The 14,589-nt window shown below is 46.2% G+C and overlaps 1 protein-coding gene across 1 annotated transcript in view; it reads right to left on the bottom strand.

The window, feature by feature from the left end:
* LOC138516877 (uncharacterized) overlaps positions 1-14,084 on the bottom strand; it is a 233,057-nt gene extending 218,973 nt beyond the window's left edge. The window contains exon 1 of the mRNA XM_069632326.1: positions 14,005-14,084. Coding sequence (XP_069488427.1) covers positions 14,005-14,035 — 31 coding nt within the window. The 5' untranslated portion in view covers positions 14,036-14,084. The remainder of the gene's footprint in view (positions 1-14,004) is intronic.
* Between the last annotated feature and the right edge of the window lie 505 nt (positions 14,085-14,589).

The following is a 14,589-nucleotide window of genomic DNA, read 5'->3' as shown; positions in this document are numbered from 1 at the left end:
GGACTGCATGTCCATGACGGCGAAAGCCCTGAAGGAGCGTAAAGGGAAGCTCGAGAGAGGTAAGGCAGTTAAAACTTCTTCGAAAGTTTCCTCGGTAGAGTCAAGACATTCGTCTCCTCGCCATCACAAAAGACATTCACGTTCTAGGTATCGAAGCAGCTCCCATCACTCTTCGAGATCTAAGCATTTAAAAAAGAGACGTCGAAGATCCCCTTCCTCGTCATCTTCGTCCGTTTCCCCAAAAAGGGTCTCCTGCCCCACTAAACATAGCTCTCAGGCTGAGTGGAAGGAATTCTGGATAAAGATCATGAGCGTCTTCGAGGAAGCGGCCTCGACCCCCTTGAAGACTGCTGAGGGTGATACCCTGGATGAAAGACCCAAAAAAATCAAAACACCATGAGTCGCAGCACCCGGCAAAAGAAGCTACTCGAGAGCGTCACGAACCCTCGTGCAAAGGCATGGTCGCGTCTTCAACGCCATCGTCGAAGGTCCCTTCGACGCATAGATCTACGTCTTCGACGCCATTATCAACGGGTTCTTCGACGCACAGATCACGATTCGACGCCGTCTTCGACGCCGACGTCGACACCGAGAAAGGACAAACCCACAGTCACCTCACAACCAGTGGCTATTCCCAGAGCCTCGAACACGAGGATGTCGTTGACGACCTCGAGTAGAATTCCGATACTCTCGAATTCCTCGAGACCTCTACCGACTTTCTCAACGCCTTTTCGATGGCTTTGAAGCCTTTAACGTCCGCGTCGACGACGTCGACGTTTTCTCAGCCAATTACGACGAATTTGGCCCCGTCTGCTCTGGAAATGGGATTTATACCATTTCCAAGATCTGATCAGTCAAGAGTCTTATCTTCTATTTATGAAGAAGGGGAAGATTTGGATCAGGAAAGATCTTTTGAGTTGCAGGGATCTGCAACTGCTGTACCAGAGGGATTTACCTCTGAGGAAGGCAGGTTAAAAGACCTCCAAGAATCTTTACATGAAGCAGGTGGGTTGGACACTTCCACATAAGTGGATTTTGCCAAACCAGACCCAGGGGAACATGCTGAAACCCCTTATAGATGCTTGATGAGTTTATAGAGTTTATGGGGTGGTCTACACCTTCACCCGCTTTTTAGCAAGACAACCTCACAGACATTTTGGTTAAAGGTCCACAAGAGGATCCTGTGGTGCCATTTCATGCGGCATTACAAAGGAAAATATTGGCAAACTGGGAAACCCCGGAGGTTATCCTGGCGGTTAACAAAAAACTATCAGCCAAATATAGGGTGTCTTCTGCTGACCCTGAATATTTATCCAGACACCCAACTCCGGAGAGTCTGGTTGAACAGGCAGCAACTTCACCAGGTAGTAAATCGGCTTACCCTACTGTTCCACAGGACAGGGATGACAAGAGATATGACTCTATGGCCAAAAAAGTATTTTCTGCATGTAGCATGGCGTTGAAATCCATCAATGCTACTTGTATGCTCGCAAGGTTCAGCCACACACTTTGGGAGTGTGCTTCATCAGCGGCTGACTGCCTCCCGGAGGGAGAAGAAAGGGAAGCATTTCAAAACATCATTAAGGATGGTAAAGACGCAATGTGCTGTAAGCGACTTCAATTCAACACTACAGCTAAATCAATGCCTAGTCTGGGATGCTGATGGAAGCCCTTATTGATGTATTTTTGTGTCCAGTTCGTTTACTCTGGATGACAACCCTTATATAACACACCTCTCCTAGAATCACCCTGACCCCACTGAGCCAAGAAGTAGGTTTGTTTTGCAAATTAAAAGGTTTATTTGAAAATTAAACAATATATATATATCACACTTTTATAATAACTTAATATTTGATAGCACACTTGTGAAGATGATAGTGATCAACAATGGATAATGTTACAGTGGTACACTCTTTTTGATGGCTTAGAAGTGATATAGAGAGGAAAAAGTAGCTGAGAATGCTTTTATGGCTTCAAGGACAATGCAATGATGAATGAAAATGCAGTACAGAAAATAAACTTGATATGACTTCAACAAAAGACAATGTAATCACTTTTCTTTGACAATTCCCCCCCCCACCCTTTATGCAAGGTAAAGAGATGGGCGGAAAGCACACAGTTCTCAGGAATGCAATCAAATATAATTCAGTTCCCTCCTAGCAAGCTTAGAGGAAAACAGGTAGGAGTCTCAAATGCAGGCAATATACTTTGATGTGGTTGCAATTAAGTGAAAAATATGCAAAAAATGCTTTTCATTCCCTATAGGAGGTTCAGGGTAGGTGATAGCTATTTTGTATTAGTTCAGGATCACTTTAGCAATGCTCTATGAATGATTGTCAGGTTTCAAACGAATTTCAGCAAAGGAAAGCAAGGACAAATATTTTTACACGTGGCTGAAATTAAGCAAAATGTCAAATCGCGGCAAATTTAGAAAAGCTTAGAATCTTAGAAAGCTCTTTGGAAAGCTTAGAATCTTAGCTTTAAGATGACAGTTAAAACTTGCTCCTAGCACAAACGGTTCCGGAGATACGGACGATATAGTAAAGGTATTTTTTCGGATTTGAAATTTGAAAGCTCAGAATGACAGATGACAATTTTCAGGTTAAAAGATGACAGAATGACACGATTCTAGGAGGCAGTCCTGATAGGTTAAAATAGTTTGGATTAGATTATTTTAAACTAAGAGATTGGGTTTTGCACAGTTCTGGCGGTACTCACACTATATTTTGGACAGGAATGCGACTTCGCCACGGATCGTGTCAGGATTGGACTGCGGTTCCCTCGCCACGGACGGTCTCTGCCTGGTTCTGCTCACTGGATAATTCTACCTTCTGGGTCAGCTCTGCTAGCGGCACTGCACAGCAGTCTGGATCTCTGGTTCTGACAAAATTTCTTGGCAAAAATTCAAACAACTCATCCAGCTATTGAATAGTTTGCAAATGATTTGGAGGCCTGCTGAAAAGGATTCAGCTTATGGATTCAGGCCTCTTTGCTACAAATTCTGGAGTTAATTTCTGGTCTCTGGAGATTGATGGATTTGAAGTCTGGATCTCTGGATGTGAAGTCTAAAGTCAAAATGCTCCACAGAAAGTGAAAAAGAAAAGTCCTATCTAGCTTCCAGTGGCTCTTTTTATGTGTTTAGACAGTGGGTGGGTCAGCTAATTCTGCATGCCCAACCCACTTATCTTATCATTGGCCAGTTCCTCCTCTCTTCCTTGATTGGGGGAACTGGGTTGTGAGTCAGAGTGATTTGGTAGGTTTATGGTCAGAGGATCCTCCCCTTGTCAAATTGCACACAAATCTATTTCTGATCCAAATACATATTTATCTATGTACCATTTTTCTAATATTATACATCCAGTTAACATATTTTCTGTAGCACCAAACCATCCGATCCCTGTCTTTGTAAGATGTCGTGTCCACTTATGACAGAATTCTGCCCTTTTCATCCAGATCACGATCTCCAAACCTTTCCAGATTTTACATAAATGTGCACCCTCCTTCTACACACATCCCAGTAATCAACTAGGTCTCTAGCATAAACCCGGTGTCTGTAATGTCAAAATATAGCGGGGTTTTGCCTCAGAACATGGTACAAAGTTGAATCAAGTCTTGAATTGTGGGTACATTTCTTAGATTAAGGTTCTCCAAATTGCACATTTTTGTGAGCTTAATACAATATTTTAGAAGCATTTAACTTAAACATATATTTGCTGCAATATGATTCCACAAAAGTGTCTGAGCCCACCCCCAGAATCTTGGGAGTACCACATGTCTCTTCTCTCCCAGGCAGGGCTCTGTTTATAGTCCACACTGAAAATCAACATACCCCATCCAATTGCAAGAGTCTTGTGTGTCGGCTGAGGTCAGCAGGCCAGAGGGCCACACTCCATTTGGTTAGCATGAACCTGTGATTTCCTGGGCTGTTGTGTGGGTCTCTGAGGTGAGAAGGTTTCCCAGCCTCTTGGCCTGTTAATGCAATCAGATTGTCTCTGGGAACAGCAGGTGGTTAAGAGTTTTAATTAACCAGCGGGCCTTTGAAGTTTCCAGCTGTCTCAGGAGGCTGATTAGCTTCTGAAGTAGCAGTTCTCCTGTCAGAGTTTAGACCACTAGCGCTGGTTTGTGGAAAAAGCTGGTACTGCACCCATTTTTGGGATCTGTCTTGAATTACTGCATTTCAATAGAGTGGTCTTTTGCTTGATAGTATAGGATCCTTGCTTAACATTGTTTTGATGGCATCCTTACAGTAGAGTGGTGATGTGGAACCCCCCACAAGAAGGTTGTATCTTTAGAGTAGTCTTGTGCCCATGATTTTTGCAACTTTTTGACATAAAAAAAACGGATTTTGAACAGAACCATCTTTCTTTGCACTGGTGGGTGGCAGATTAGGTGACAATTTTGGTGTGCGCAAACTGCGCGGTTCTCCTGGATTCTGGCGTGAATGTGGGCGGCGACAGCTCATCCCCACATCTACCCAGTCTATTGATTTAGTTTGTTCTGGGATAGAATAATGGGCGGCGACAGCTCATCCCCACATCTACCCAGTCTATTGATTCAGCATGGGTCAAAACCCTTGACAGTGCGAATCCCTTCAGACTGGCATTGATTCTGCTGACAGCATCAGCAGGGCCATGGCGGCAAGTACAACAACCAGGAGATTTGCTTGGTTGCGAAAGTCTGGTTTTTCTCCAGACGTGCAAGCCAGACTCTTAAATGTGCGCTTTGACGGCTCTTCTTTGTTTGGTAAGAAGGCGGATGACAGTTTAGAAAAGCTACAAACATCAAAAGCAGCAGCAAAATCCCTGGGACCTGCAATCCGTCAGACACCATATCGCCCCTCAGGAACCTCTTGGAGAGGTAAGTCCTTTTGCTTCTATTCCGCATTCGGAAGAGGCAGAGGACAGCCGGTTCAAAGGGGTCAGAAAAGATTCACCCGAGGTGGATGGGTTAAAAATACAAAAACCGCAGCAGCAGCAGGTGCCTCTTTACTCTCGGTAACTGCATCAGCCGCTTCCAAACCGCTCTGAGGACTCCCCTCACAAGACACCAGTAGGGGGCATGTTAACTCAACATCTGACGGAATGGCAGGCTATTACGTCAGATGCTTGGGCATCGGAGACAGTTGCCCAAGGTTACTGCCTGCCTTTTCTACGCATCCCTCAGAGCCATCCACCAGGGAACAGCTCTCTGAAAGTTCCAGATCCGTTCCTCTTGCAGGAAATTGTAGACCTGGTAGAGAAAGGTGCCATAGAACCGGTACCTGTAGCGGAGAACAAGGGCTGGTACTCCCCCCACTTTCTCATACCAAAGAAAGACGGAGGACTGAGACCTATCTTGGACTTGCAAGAATTGAACAAGTTCCTCAGGAAGGACAAGTTCAAGATGGTAACTCTCTCTCAGATCCTTCAGGCCCTCCAGCTCCAGGACTGGCTGCTATCTCTGGACCTCCAGGATGCTTATTTCCATGTGCCAATCCATCTCAAACACAGCAAATACCTGAGGTTCGCAATTTGCGGCTCTCATTATCAATTTCGAGTTCTGCCATTTGGGCTGACCTCCGCCCCGAGGGTCTTCACCAAGTTAATGTCGGTAGTGGCTGCAGGTCTAAGGAGGGGAGGGATTCACGTCTACCCCTACCTGGACGATTGGCTGATCAGGGCTGTATCTTCAGAACAAGCTCAAATCCAGCTAGATTATGTCTGCCACTTCCTTCACAGACTGGGCTTCTCCCTCATTTTAAAGAAGTTCCAGATGATACCATCACAGAGACTCCAGTTCATTGAAGCGATAATGGACACTTGCCTGGGAAAAGCCTCGCCACCAGAGGTGAGGGCTCAAGATATTCTGCAGATGGTCACCAAGTTTCAAAATGCCCAACGTCTCCCAGCCTTCGACTTTTTGAGGTTGCTAGGCCTCATGGCATCCTGCATTTTCCTTGTGCAAGAGGCTCGCCTGAGAATGGGATCTATTCAGTGGGCGCTGAGAACTCAGTGGTCGCAATTCTCAGGGAGAATGACAGATCTCCTTCAGGTTCCGGACAAGGTGGCTCGAGACCTTCAGTGGTGGGCCTGTCAGGAGAACATTTTGAAAGGAGAACTGTTTTGGCAACATGGCCGGAGATAACAGTAGTCAAAGATGCCTCACTCACGGGGTGGGTAGCCCATGCCAACGACTTGACCATCAGCGCTCGTTGTTCTTCATAGGAGTCCAGACTACATATCAACCTGTTAGAGCTGAGAGCAATCAGACTAGCGCTGAAGGCTTTTCTGCCATCGGTACAAGGGAAAAATGTCCTGATAATGACGGACAACACAGTGGCCATGCACTACCTCAACAAAAGAGGAGGCGTAGGATCACTGCCTCTGTGCAGAGAGGCGATGCAGCTCTGGTTTTGGGCAATGCAAGAAGGAATCTCTCTATAGGCAGTTCACTTAGCCGGAGAGAAGAACTTGCCAGCGGATGCTCTGAGCAGGCAGAACACAGTCTCTCATGAGTGGGAGATAGCTCAGGAAGTCCTTCAAGTGATCTTCGCCCTTTGGGGAACCCTTCAAGTGGATCTGTTCGCCACCAGTACCAACAGGAAGTGCGATCAGTTTTGTTCAAGGGAATTTCCCCCGAGAGGAGCTCTAGGGGACGCGTTTCCATCAGTCCCTGTCATTCCTCAAATGATCAGAAGGTTGAGAAGATTCCAGAAGACCATGATTCTAATTGCCCCAGACTGGGCCAGGAGAACCTTCTGGACATGTCATCTGCCCTCCAATTCGTCTTCCACTCAAGGAGAATCTTCTCTCACAGAAGGGAGGTCAGGTTCTCCATCCAGACATCAGAACCCTCAACCTTCAAGCTTGGCTTCTGAAAGGTTGCGATACAAGGATTGTGACTTCCCTGATGACGTTATGGAGGTGTTGCTTTCGGCCAGAAGGCCAGCAACAAAGTCTTTATACTGCTGCCGTTAGAACAAATTTTGTAGCTGGTGTAGGGAAGAGAATATCGATCCCTTTTCATGTGGTACACCAATGGTGTTATCCTTTCTACTCTATTTGGCAAACTCAGGCCTTCAAGTTGGCACTATCAAGGGCTATCTCGCAGCGCTATCGATCTTCAAGCGCACTGCAGAGGAGCCGTCATATTTCAAATTACCCTTAGTAATACAATTTCTAAAGGGATTAACTAATGTCTAACCTCCAAGACCATTCCAGGTTCCCTTATGGGACTTAAATTTAGTCTTAAATTTCCTGATGGGTACTCCTTTCGAACCACTCCACTCTTGTTCGCTAAGATTTCTCACCCTTAAAACTGTTTTATTAGTGGCACTAACATCTGCTAGAAGGGTGAGCGGATTACAAGCTCTATCTTGTAAACCCCCTCATACAATTTTTCATAAAGACAAAGTTGTCCTACAGGTGAAGCCTAATTTCCTCCCAAAGGTGGTTTTTGAATTCCACATCACTCTGAAAATTACCTTACCTTCATTCTATCCTCCTCCCCATCCGGGGAAAGAGGAAGAAAGGCTACATAGGCTGGACCCAAGGCGGGCTTTAAACTTTTACATCAGCAGACTTGCTAGGATTAGGCAAGCAGACCAACTATTTGTAGGTTACTCAGGACACAAATTGGGACTACCGATAACGAAACAAACCATTTCCAGATGGATTATTTTGGCCGTTCTGGAATGTTACAAACTAGCAGGGAAAGAGCCTCCTCAAAATCTTAGGGCTCATTCAACCCGGGGTATCGCAGCCTCATCGGCCCTCCAAAGAGGGGTTCCGGTTCGAGACATATGTTCGGCTGCCACATGGTCGTCCGCACATACCTTCACAAGATTTTACAATCTGGATTCCTCCTCTAGTCAAGAGACTAGGTTTGGCAAAGCTGTATTACATTCTGTTCATTCCTAAAAGGAAACATGACGTGTATACTCCCACCTCTAATTACACACCACTGCTATGGGAGTCTATCATAGATAAGGAATACGTCGGAGGACACAATCCCTTCGAAGAACAAGTTACTTCTTTCCTGGTAACGTTCTTTCAATGGGATGTTCCTCCGACGTATTCCTTATCGCCCCTCCCATCCATCCCCGCAGTAACACTTCCCTTGTGGTTGCAGCTTACGCTCCTTCAAGGTCAATAACCAATTCATGCAGGACTTATCTTATGTTACAAAACGGAACTGAGCAACGGACGCTTCGCGTGGCTATTTATGGGCATGATGCCGTTGGTGCTGATACGGTGGCTGTCGAGGGAGACTAACTCGACGGACGTCGACGCGCAGTGCCCTCTACAGAGAAAAAACTTCCGAGGCCAGCAAGCTGGAGATACATTATCATAGATAAGGAATACGTCGGATGTACATCCCATCGAAAGAACGTTACCAGGTAAGAAGTAACTTGTTCTTCTGCTCTATCCTGCTTCCCTCCTCCTTTATCGTCCCCAACTCTGCTCTGTTTCACTGACTGGTCGCCTGATGCACCTCCAGAGCCTCACAGGTCCCAGGCTCCCCTGCCAGTCCTACACTTGCGTCTGGGCCTCTGCACTCTGCCTCGCATTTCTGCACTCGGAATAAGTTCCATGTGAGGGGCAACTTGTATGCACTTAACCCAGGCCCCTGGTGGACTGGGCACACTTGTTCCCTCTCCCCTTCCCTCGCACTTCCTGTCTGTGCACTTACACAGCCTTGGATGCACTACGCCTAGCAAGATTGTTTGTCCTGTCCTCCCTTTGTCTCCCCTCCCTATCTTGGTTGCGCCTGAAACACTTGTGCATAGGCGCATTATTGATGATGACCTATCAATCTGAATGTCGCCAGGCCTAGTTTGGTATCTTATTATTCTGTATGTCCTTTTCCCCTTTATCCACTCCCCTCCCTCTCTCCACACTCCTTGTCATGCACTTGCACTATCTCCCAAATCGGTGGGCCTAGCACGGCAGCTTAATGATTGTATCCTCCCCCCTTCTCTCCTTCCCTCGTGTCATGCACTTGCACTAGTGGAAATGCCTCAGGCCTAGTATTCTAGTTTTTGTTAGATCATCTGAAAACTTCAAGTCCTAAGAATGACTACTGTGTTCCCTTGTTTCCTTCCTGTCTAGAAGCGCTTTGAAGCGCTTCACTTAAAACTGCTTTACAAATAAACAATTACAATTACAATTCTGATTACATATAGCTGTGGGTTGAAAAAACTAAGATCGGTCTTTGGTCCTATCCTATATGCAGCCATTAATAAGCCCCACTATTAATAAACGACACCTTTGGGAAAGAGGGCTATAACAGAAAAGTTCAGGGATTTTCACATTTCAAGCAACACATTTTCGAGAGAATCACATTGAAGTTGCATCAAAGCTTTTGTTCCATCTGCGAACATATGAGACAGATGCTGAGAATGATAGAATTAGCCCCTCAGATCCCCAGTATGAGGTAACTCGTCCCTCCAGGGAATGTATTCTGACACTGATGAGAGCTCAGAGGCTGCTGGGGTTTGTACTGTGGGCCAATTTTGTTTGGGGTGTTGGAGGGATGGCTCACATTATTCCTTATCAATAGATTTGTGAAGAAGGTGGTAAAGGTAGCCAGTATGTGTATGTATGTGTTTGTCATTGCTGTGTAGCTTATTAGTAAACAAGATCAACATTGGCAAGCAAGGGGTATTCATTCGATTTTTAGATATGCCATGGGTAAAAAAAAAATACACTTGTGCAAGCAGATGTTTGGATGTTCTCCCGGGAGGACAGCTCAGCGGCAACGTGCTCGCCTTGGAAGCAAGACGACACGGAGCAACACAGGTTCGATCCCCAGGTCCGCGCTTAGAAACCTCTGGGTATTAATCGTGCTATAAATAACCTATCATATCATATCAGATCATGTTTATCAATAGTCAACACAAATAAGAACACGAGGGAGCGATGTATGTAACATGGGAAATATTATGCTACAAGACACGCAGGGGGTCATTACAAGTTTGGTGGTATCCCGCCGGTATTACTGGCACAATACCACCAAACGAACTTACCATTACCGGCACCGGCACTCGGTCTGCCGGAATTAACAGCAGATTTTGAGTGCCAGTAAATCACCATTCCATGGAGTCCCATAGTAATCCATGCAGGAGATTGCCAGAATTACTGGCACCGGAATTACCAGCGCAATACCACCAAACGGAGTTACCGTTAATGGCACTTGGTCACCTGGAATGACTGGTGGGTTCTGAGTGCCAGCAAGGTAAGTCATTCCCCATTCCATGGATAGGACTCCATGGAGGGGACTGTCATAATTACTGCCACTGGATTTACTGGTGCTGGTAATTCTGTCATTTTTCTGCAGGTGGGGGCAAGATTTACCTTCAGCTCTTGGCTGGTGGTAAATCAGTGCCCCCACTGGCAAACCTGTGTTTTACCGGTGCGGTAAAAGTGCCGGTGATGGTATATCACCATTTTTATCAGCACTTTAACCGCAGCAGCACATCTGTAATGGGGCCCACAAAATCCCAGTTGGTGCTAACTCGATGAGCATCCAGCATCACTGTGTGCACAGTCTTTACACTGCAAAGAATGACAAAAAGGTGTCCTGGAAAGAGCTCCCCATGGCCTAAGCCCATTTGAAATGTGGAATGTTACGAGATTGAAGGGAGCATAGCATTGTATGCAGGCTGACCTTGCCACAAAGTTACTGGTGCGATGGGCCATCGGCAGCTTTATGGGTCTGTGAGAATGCCTTGCACCTCACCCTTGCCCAAACACAGAGACAATGCACTCTGTGAAGGACTGCTGAAATGTGAGTTTGTATGCTTGAGCTTGTACCCTTTTAAATAGCTGTCACAACATCCTGCTACTCTCACCATGCAAGTCCCACGCTTGCATCGTAGCCCTCCTTGCCCCACACCACTGGACCTCCTTCTCCCCTCCTGCTCCCCTCCACATGTACAAATCTCCTCGAGCCTCAGCTCTGCACTAAAGATCCATCCCCTCAACGTATAAGTAGCACCCTATTCTTACCCTCACATTTCTCTCCCTCCCTGCCTCCCTGTATAGATCGCTCTGTAAATACCCAGCCCACTGTTGTCTCTCATGTGCCTTTCCCCGGCCTCATTTTCTGTACCATCTATTCAAAACCATCCACTGCCCCTTTGCTTTCTACCTGTCCCTCTTATGTGCTGAAACTTATTCAGAAACGTCACACTATTTTGCTTTTGCTTTTTTACGTGTTTCAGGTTGAAACCTCTTGTTCCCTCAATACATACATGGTGTGTAATTGTATAACTGCTTAGTTCTGTAAATACTTACCTGCAACATGAAAAGCGTCTGGACATTCTATTTATTCAAATTAATAAGGTGTTAAGCTGTTTTCAGTTGACCACTTTTAATTGCCTAACAGTGGTTCATTGGCTGGGTGCTCAGAGCAACCCAGGGGGGAGCAGATCACGCTGCAGGGAGATCCAAGTCTGTGGAGTGAAGGGAGGGACAACTCTGACCACTAAATGCTGTCTCCATAAGAGTCCCTCCAACTGCGAGTTTATCCATTGAAACCATAGCCAAAGTGCCAGCCTATACCTGGCACGAAGACCTACGGCTGCATGAGATGCTTTTAAGTTTGAAATGAACCACGCACCCACAGTGCCAGCACTTTGTTTCATTGTGGGTGAGCTGACCCCCACCCCTGTGCCCCCACCAGACCTCTCTCAATATACCCCACTTCAGCAGGTCTTCTCTACTCCCTGCAGCTGCTCCCATGTCATGGAAACACCACCACCAATGCTGCAGGGGTCCTGGGACCCGTGGCAAAGCAATCCTGCAGCCACAGCCCCAAACCAGAGCAGAGAATTGACAGGCTGTTTGGAGGGACCCCAGGAGCACCTGTGTCCATCACCCACCCGAGGCACTCATTCATCCCTCAAGGAGTGTACCAAGCCCTGGCGATGCTATTAGTTACCCTGACCCGACAGCCAATCCTTACCCTAAATAAGATAGCTTTCCCCCTTAGTCTTGGGGCTTATTGCTAAGAATGCCACCCCTTACTGTACAGTACAGAAATACAGATACAATATGTGTAGACATTCCGTTATTCCTGAGCGCTGGCCCTCGCTGCTCAGACACTGCTCCCAATGTGTGAGCCAAGGAAGCTGTGAAGACCTCCCAGCCTCCATCAATAGTGCGTGCACCTGACAAGTGGGCCCATAGGAAACGACCACTTTTAGGATCTGCGCTCATCATTTGCTCCAGTGCACATATAAAATACACCTCTCATCTAAAAGAAAACGGGGGGAGGGATAGACAAGCTCAGAAATCAGATCTCACATGGCTTCACCCCAATGCTGCTATTTAAAGTGCTAAGCCTCAGCCCTTTAGTGGCCGACAAAGATTTCAAAGAAACCATTTTTGTAAAGGTTCTAATCTAAACACACACCAATTAAGTTCAACAATGATGTGTTCATCTAATTCCATCATCAACCTGGGGGTTCAATGAAAGACTTGACAGCTCCTGTATTGCTTTGTTTGGACAATGCAGTTAGGTGTATTCGTGTGTTCTCTTCACAACTGTCTTGAGTCCCGTTATTTCAATACAGTGTGTAAAGCACTTTTGTGTGTTCACTAGGACTGCGATCACTTGCAAATCTGGGGGCTTTCATCGGAGACTGTATTGTAGGTGATTGCCTTTCGCAGTTTTGAAACTATCACCCCGACGTCGGGAGGCTGGTAATGGCCCGCCAGACCGAGCTTAGGCAGGCTCAAGCACAGCAAGGTCTGTGGGCCGTTACTAGCCATGTACACCCCCAACAAGTGGGTGATTGCTATTCACTCTACGGGCTCCGTCTGGGGTGCAACTCGTTTTTTTCTTTCATGGAAGAACGGTGCGCTGTGTCAATTGCTCTGACGGTAATTTATAGTGTGCAGGGGACGGGAGGGTTCCAGACTAGGACATTCTTTTTGTGACTGCTTTGCATGTTTGTGGTTCTGTGCCAGAGCTATTACACCCCCCCTTAAGTAATTATTATATTAAATAAGATTATGTTCTTAAAATATAATCCCAAAATAGGAGTGCACCGGAAATTCTTATTCTTGCTCTGCTATATTGCACACGCCCAATCTCCCATGAAAACAAAAAAACAAGATGTTCCCCGCCATAGTAAATAAAAGAGGGACTTAGTCCCTTTTTTTCTTCATGGCGGGTGATGAGGACGGGAGGGAGCTCTGGGACTGGAGCACAAAGCACTCGGCCAATCATGTTAGTGGAGAGAGAGGATGGCAGATATCTTGGGGGTGCTGGGGGAGAGTGGGGCATGGGGAGGCAACAGGTAGAGGCAGCAGGTGATCTGGCTCAAATCCCAGTAATGTGTGGGGGGAATTTGAGGGGGAATGTCTTGCTGGTGTGGATGTCTACCCCCACATTGTATGTTTGAGGTTCGTTGTTGGGTGGTCAATGTTAGAAAGTTCACTTTAACTGATCTGCAGTCATTCAAATAGGTATGTCCTTTGACATAGGCTCAGCACATGCAGTTTTTCTGCAGGTGTTATGCACATGTGTAGCGTTTATCTTTTTCAGGAGTAAGTGCTTCGAATGGTCTTCGTGAATTGGTCTTTTCGTTTTTAAAGGATCACGGTTAAATGCAAAGTTGATACATCGAGGAGTTGAAGAGAGCCAAAGGGTTCTTATGCTATATTCAATTTATTTAGCAGGAGCACTTATCAATATTAATGTAACTTTTTAATGTTTTTAATGGTTTACTATATCATAGCTTGACAAAAACATTGCATTTGGTTTCTGTATTACACTAGCTAAGCGTATTGCAGAATCGTTTAAGGTCTTAATAGAAATGAGGCAATAACTAAGAGAACCATTGCCCAGATAGAACCAGGCAGAGCACGTGTTGTCTGAAATAAAAAGCCTACTTGTTTAGTGTAGTTTCCTGGTCACATGCACATCAGACATTTAAATGGACTCACAGCCGCTGCTCAATGACAGATAAAGGGAGAGGAGGAAGGGGCAGAGATCTGCCTGCTTCTGGTACTGTACCTAGACTTTTCTTGGTGTCCTTGATTTTCATGGTGTCCAGTCACTCGTCTAGCCTCTTCACTGTAGGAAGTACAGGCAGGAGGAAGCAGCTGGAGTCTGTGAGGGATGAGCAGTGGGAGGAACTGTATTTATCCTGTGTGAAGGAGGCAGAGGTGGACTCTGTATCCAGGCCCTCAGAGCGACACCCTCCTGATCAGCCATGTGGCCGTCACCTGGAGACTCTGGCTGTATTCCCAGATGCAAACACAGCAGCTTCTGTAACAACCTAATTAATCAAGAATTCAAAACGTTAATTACACATAAGCCCAGGGCCAGTCCCACGCCAAGGCAATACGCGGCATATGGCAACAATACCCCCAGCAAGAGATTTCCTGGGAGAGCTAGAATGGCCACCCTTGCAGCACATATGGCTCACTCCTTACACAGGCCTGGAAATGTCTGGCATGGCAGGTGACCTCTGCATGTCATTGTAGTAATTAAAGAGGTCTTCAAGAGAAAAGAATATCATCCACTTCTCTCTATTGTAAGAAACTCATGGTGCCAACATAAAGACAGACACAAGTGATCACAGTTCAAGGGGGCTTA

This window comes from Ambystoma mexicanum, chromosome 6q (assembly GCF_040938575.1).
Source record: "Ambystoma mexicanum isolate Mex_15411 chromosome 6q, UKY_AmexF1_1, whole genome shotgun sequence".
In the NCBI taxonomy this organism is placed as follows: Eukaryota; Metazoa; Chordata; class Amphibia; order Caudata; family Ambystomatidae; genus Ambystoma; species Ambystoma mexicanum.
Note: the sequence above shows the minus strand (reverse complement) of the source record. Positions and strands in the feature narration are given on the sequence as shown.